This window comes from Atta cephalotes (assembly GCF_000143395.1).
Source record: "Atta cephalotes unplaced genomic scaffold scaffold00010, whole genome shotgun sequence".
Classification (NCBI taxonomy): Eukaryota; Metazoa; Arthropoda; class Insecta; order Hymenoptera; family Formicidae; genus Atta; species Atta cephalotes.
This window is the reverse complement of record NW_012130074.1, coordinates 2,821,211-2,828,012: the sequence shown is the minus strand read 5'-3', so window position 1 is coordinate 2,828,012 and position 6,802 is coordinate 2,821,211. Positions and strand designations below refer to the sequence as shown.

Below are 6,802 nucleotides of genomic sequence, written 5' to 3'. Positions count from 1 at the left end.
TATATATATATATATATATATATATATATTTAAATATATTAAAATTTATCTTTTTCCTTTTAAATCTCTTTAAAACATCAAAGTTTGATTTTTTAAATTCCACATTGAAAAATATTTGTCTTATTTTTCAGGACAAAAAACTGTTTTAGATACAGTTTTAGCTGTACAAAGTTCTTCAAATAATACTTCTAGTAAAATTATTGATAAGTAAGTAAAATGCTTACTAAGCATTATATTTTTAAGTTTTTCAAAGATGCATATGTTTTATTATATACGTAAATTATAAAATTACATTTCATTTCGTTTTTATCTGTTTGCGCAGGTCCACAGAGGAAGCTGCCAGTTTGCCGTAATAATTTATAATTTAAATTTAAAATAACTATGTATAGCAGATGTTCTGTGATTTCCATTTTATCAAATATTAATTATAATATATAATAATTGCAAAGTTAAAAGAGAAAAAAATAATTATATTACACATAGAATTCTGAGATGATATACATTTATATTTGATTTTGTTCGTTGCTCGAAAATCAACAAGATATCTCTCAGATCTGTTACATATTGTGCAACATAAAAAAATATAACAGGTATAATTACTCTATTTTCAGCTGCTGCTTATGGCTATGTATATGAAATTATTATTTTTAAAGTTGCATTCCAAGAAGTGCAATTAAGATTAAGATTAAGATGATTTATTATAATATATTATTTACATTATTTATTTCTCACATGTGAGTACACGTCCAGAAAGAACATAATAAAGATTAGTAATGAATTATAACCAGATGTACTTATATTCTATGTCTATTCTCCATCAACAAAATGTTTAACAAAATTTTATTTATTATATATCTGAATTTGAAGTAAAAATTAAAGATTTCTTTACAATTAGAATTGGAAAAATTAAAGAATCAAATTCAACAACTTGACCTGCAATATTCATGATGCAAGTAGATATAGTATTCAGAACGCGCTTTTATCTCTAAAATTCTATAGTATACGTAACGTAAATTACAGCATATTAGTGCGCTAACATCGTTGTAGAAGTAGAGACACAATATAATTACTACAGTAACAAAAGTAGTCAATTTGTAAAATTTTTTTTCTAATTGGTCCATCAATGCTTCGAAGTATTTGTAACGAGACTTTGATTACAGCCTAGAATCATGAAAATATCATGAAAACGTGACCACAACGCATGCTCGCATCGCAGTGTTTCATGATTATGACAGATTTTCTAACCTTAATAATCGTCAACTTCAACGTTAACTTTAATAAATATTTCGCTTCGCGGGACTAGATACATTTAACTGCCAGATTCTTTTGTTTCATGTAAAAACGTGTCAAACGAGCATAATTCATTGAAATTGAAAGTGAGGAACGTCTTCTGGATAATTACCAAAAAAGAGAAAGCATGTTGGAAAGGAGAAAGTATAACAGGTATGTACTTAGTATAGAGCAAGAGTGATATTTAATTTGTGCGTTTTTATCGTATGACAAATTTTTCAAGCCTGTTGATTGGTTATAGGATAGAGAGATCCTCGGATCTCTCTGTTTTGTACATATTTGTCGTTTGACAAAAACGTACAAATGAAATAACACTCCAAGGTAGTATAAAGCAGTGCAGAAGCAGTACAGATCAAGCTGAGAACTGTATTGCTCTGCACTACTTTATACAGAGTACAATTCGGATAAATAAAATCAAAATGGCGGCGCGCTGCGAGAGTGTTAATTAGATTAATTATTGCTAGTTTTGAGCAATTTAAATTGCTGACATCGCCGAATGATAACTCAGCTTGTGAAAAGATATTTGTGACTAATTAAAGATGACAAAATCGCAAATGAGGTATATCGTTCTGCATCTTTCATTAACTTGCGATAACAAGATCCAAAATACTAATAACACTTGTCAATGAAAATATTAACATTGCGATCACGGCTATCATTAATTTATAATTCGAGAAAGAAAACACTACACTATTAGAAACTAATTTAAAAATGTTGTATTATTTGTATTTGATAAAAGAACTGAAAATCTATCAGCAAATAAATCGAAAGAAGGTTATGTCAACTTTCACCGATTAATTTTACTATATTTTTGACATCTGCTACATGTTATCATATGTTAGAATTTGTTGAGAAAAAGAATAATTAATATTTTATCGTGTAAAAATTAATCGTGTAAAAAATAATGTTTTTAATCTTCTTGCAACAATCGCAATTTTAATCACTTTTTCTGATTACTTATTATTTCTTTCTCATGTTCTCGTTTAGAAAAAATGAATATTTTAAATATAACGCAAAGAATATAACAGAAATTACAGAAATATCTTTTATATATTAATTATAATAATCAACACCTTTCTTCATTCCTAGCTTGAATATATACAATACTATTATATATTAGCTACTGATTATCGATAAAAATTATTGTGTTTATTTAGGTGATTATCTTTTTGATTGATCTGCTATCGAGTTGACACAATGGACAATCTATCAGACTCATATCGGGGAGAGGATTCCATGATCTCTACAGATTCTCTCCAATTGATCACCGATGAGTTCCATCTACGACACCTGTCTACACCTGATGTCTCTAACATTGAACTGTCTAAGCGTGTGGCTCTGTTGGAATTAGAGAACGAGCGATTGCGTGTCGACTTGGAAAATGTACGAATTGATTTAAATGCTCGGATCGCCTCAAATCAGGGTCTCAAGGGCAAGATAACTGAGCTATTCGTAGAGATGCAAACAGTGCTACAGGATAAACAAAAGTTACAAAATGTGTTGACTGATACCAATAATCGTTTGTCTGCCGTGGAGACTTCCGCGAAGTGGTACCAATCGCAAATGCATATCCTGATGGCCAGCAAAAAGTGTTTGCAGGTGGAAATAGACACGTATCAGAATATATTGAAACAACGACAGCACGCGATAGAGGATATAAACGCTAGTTACAATAAACTGAGTATTGAATACATGGAACTCACGCAGCAATATCAGAGGGAAAAGCAAGAAATGCAAAATACAATGAAGGATTTGCAATCGCATATTCGAGCTATCAACACTGTGCAAGATGCATTAGATGAAAACTTGACAGGTAGTCCAACAGATATGTCCATGTTGTTAGAGGCAACCGAAGACGAATTGCGAAACACTAAAGCTGAAATGAAGATTCTGGAGCAACGATTGTTGAGCAACGAGATGGCCAAAATGTCGATGGAGAATACATTGAGCAAGCAACGTATCCTGATTTCGTCCATGGAAGAGAACATGCAAGAGTCCGAAATGGAAAAAAACGAGACTGCTGATCTGTTACGGAAAACGCAATTTGAGGTACAGAAACTGAGATCCGAAAATGAGACGCTACAGACTTCATTATTAGCATCCAAACGGGAGCAAAGTCAAGTGGAAGATGCAATATCTTATCTGAGACTACAGCTGACCAAAATGATAGCGCAATATAAATTGTTGAAATCCAAGAACGCGGAATCCGAAGAGAAATTGAATATCATGCAGGATCTCGTGAACGAGAATAAACGCTTGAAGACTTTATCATACAAAGCGAACAGTGCTCTGCTTAAAAAACTCAGAGAAGAAAAGGCTAAGATGAAGAATTTGGAGCGCAAATTCTATTACAAGCAGACGAACGATCAACTTAACGATGTGGTATTATTAATATATATTTATATCAATAATTGTCCTATTTATTTATTGCATAGGTTGTAAAGATATATGCAATATATGAGTATCAAAATTTTGCGTTGGAATGGCTATATATATTAAGTTCTCTTTTACTTTGCAGAAAAACAAGACAGAACGTTCTTTGCAAGAATATCTGAAACAAGTTTTGTTGAGAAACAAGGTAATTTTTAATATTATATAAATATTGCAGTAAATGATTCTATATTTATTTAATTAAAAACAATATTGTTATTAAAGTATATTTTCAAATTATTTTTTCACAACAAATTATTTTTACATTTTATAGGATTTGCAAGATCAATTAAAATCAATAACTAGAATAGCTGATGAAAGTATTGATGAAGGATACGGTGACAGCAATAGCATTAATAATTTCTCGAACTCGTTAGACATACCATCGCCACCTCCTATAAATTCAGTATTATTGAACAACGCTATCAATGTTCTTACGCGAAGTAAAGATTTTGAGTCGCCAATGCAAGAAGAGCTAAACGCACTTCGATCGAAGATAGAGATAGTTCAAAATCAATGCAACATGTTGAATCAACAAAAAAATCATTCCAATGTCAACGATATCACTTCTGTTCCAAAAGATTCTACATAGTTTGAGGCTTATTTCTTGTTCGTAAATATGCGAATAGAATACAATCCTAGTAATTATACACGATTCATTTTACACGATATATTTATATATATCGTATTTAATTGAATTTAATTTTAGGATTATATGTGGCAAATAAACTAAATATAGATATTGCTACGTATTAAATAATTGTTTAGATAATACCAATATTATTTGTTGTAATATGTAAAGGAGGTTGTAAAATGACATTAATATTTATTTGTTATTTTTGGACATATTATATAACTGTTATTTATTATATATATTTATTCTCAATTTTGTATTCGACACTCGGTTTATAATATTGAAATTGATTAAAAAATACGACTAGGTAATGGAAGAAATCTATCAACATTATTTGTAAATAAGTATAAAGTAATACTTATCATAATCACAAAAACCGTGTACAGTGCCGCGCGCGCAAGTTGTGTATTATATAATATATGCTTATTATTCTAATATATGAAACGTGGCTGTAATACAAATGTCAGTATTACAAAATATGACATAATATTTGTTATTATTATTAAAGAGAAATTTTTAAGAGATACGTTAATTTCGAAAAGAAACTTCTGCAAAAATGTACGCGACCTTGTACGGATATTTTTTTATTAAAAATATAATATGCAGAATAAATCAGAAATGGATGCATCGTCTTACCTATGTACTTATAGCTATAGTAGAACAAATGAAGAGAAGAAAGTTAATTTCTTTGCATTTCGCAACATAGCATTTAAAGTTACTGATCTTCCAAACACTTGCAAACTTAAAATTCTATTCCATAGTCTTGTTACTTAAATTCATTATCAAACCATAAAAATGTGAATTACATCAATCCCATTTATATACATATAACAATAGATATATAATTACATATATAATATGTATTATAACAGCGTTGAGATATTACCGTAAAATAATTATCTCGATTTTGTATTGTATTGTTCTCATATAATTCGGTGCGAATAAATGCACTGAAAATATGTCGACAAAGATTTAAATATATGCATATATGTTATTTGAAGATTTATACATGTTATTTCTCGATGATCTCATCTCAAGTTTAAATAATTTTCTATCTCCCATTCTTTTTATAATGCTAAGCCACGTAAGAAGGGCGGCTCAATTCGATGTTAATTAAATGACTGGATATTAATGAAATCCTATATTAATAATATCACACCTTTCTTAATTTTGAATTACCTGGAATCAATTTTTCTACTAAAAATGATAATATAAAGCTTAAGAAAATGCTTCTATTAATAAAGCGATAAAAAATTTCACTTCTACTACTAGATTTAAAAGAAAAAATCTCCATGAGTGTTAATTACATCAAAATATAAAGAGAAGATATTATATAAGTAATATAAACAGCTACTAATTCACTAGATAATAAAAAAAGAGTTAAGTGATGTGTGTGTGTGTGTGTGTGTGTTTAGAGATATACATATTAAGTTAAAGTTTAGAAAAACATTGACATAATAGATATACAACAGCGGATATAGCCTATATATAATAGATCAACTTAGACTTCATATTAATTCCATGCTGGATAATGATAGTTATATGTAACAAAAATAAACTAAAGATTTTCAACTAAGAATTTAATTTTATGTTATACATATGTTTTTCTTAATCAGAGGGAATTATGCAATAAACGCATTGCATTATACAGAAGCTCGTATAATTCGGCAAGCTCTTGAGCTTGAGGCATGTCAAGGATTGCTCGCAAATATTTGATATTTATATCTAAAAAAGTGATGTCATAAAAACTAAATAAAAACCATTGCTCTCTAAAATATCACAGACATACGTAAAACACGTAAGAAAGGAGTAAATAGGTACTCCCTATATATATATAAAGTCAATCCCTATGTGATTTTTCATCTTCTTTTTTCTCTTTTAATAATCCGACATTCTTTGGTATACTTACAAATAGATAGTAACTTAATTATTATCCATCATACACATACAGAGACAATGATATTTTCACACATTTAAAACATATCAAGAATCTTTAAAACTAAATCTGTTCGAATGTTTACTTATTTCCGCAGGATTACACTATCAATTAAAATAAAATCATTTAAAAATAAAAAAATACTTGTATTAAATGAATAAAGTATAAAATTTTGTAATTAAAAGAAATAAATATCTATTATATTAGATATATAATGTCTAAGAATTTTTTTGCATTCCTTTTTGAACAAGATCTTTAAAATTAAATATCGATTGCATGTTTTAGTAATTATATGCTTTAAGGGACATCGCTGACTTTGACATATATTGTCAAGATCATAATCCTGAATGACAGATTTCAAACAGGTTTTAGTTGATCATCCTTCATTAAAAAGATATAACAAAAAAAGTTTAAGAAATATTATAACAGCATATTTCTGCTACATATAATATTAATCCTAACTAGATACACACACACACACACACACACTCTCTCTCTCTCTCTCTCTCTCT

General features: G+C 28.9%; 2 protein-coding genes across 2 annotated transcripts in view; both read left to right on the top strand.

Annotated features, from left to right (window-relative positions):
• Positions 1–353, top strand: part of LOC105627868 (E3 ubiquitin-protein ligase TRIM37-like) — a 9,236-nt gene extending 8,883 nt beyond the window's left edge. The window contains exon 12 of the mRNA XM_012209143.1: positions 323–353. Coding sequence (XP_012064533.1) covers positions 323–353 — 31 coding nt within the window. The remainder of the gene's footprint in view (positions 1–322) is intronic.
• A 2,134-nt stretch (positions 354–2,487) lies between these two features.
• Positions 2,488–4,312, top strand: LOC105627719 (early endosome antigen 1-like). Its single transcript, XM_012208997.1, has 3 exons — positions 2,488–3,672; positions 3,809–3,868; positions 3,995–4,312. Exons 1-3 carry the CDS (start codon positions 2,488–2,490, stop codon positions 4,310–4,312), a joined length of 1,563 nt encoding a protein of 520 aa, XP_012064387.1.
• The last annotated feature ends 2,490 nt before the right edge of the window (positions 4,313–6,802 follow it).

Coding starts and splice junctions, on each gene's coding strand:
- LOC105627719 (XM_012208997.1), top strand. CDS start 2,488: ATGGACAATCTATCAGACTCATATCGGGGAGAGGATTCCATGATCTCT. Junction 3,673..3,808: donor ACGATCAACTTAACGATGTG/GTATTATTAATA, acceptor TTTACTTTGCAG/AAAAACAAGACAGAACGTTC. Junction 3,869..3,994: donor AAGTTTTGTTGAGAAACAAG/GTAATTTTTAAT, acceptor TACATTTTATAG/GATTTGCAAGATCAATTAAA.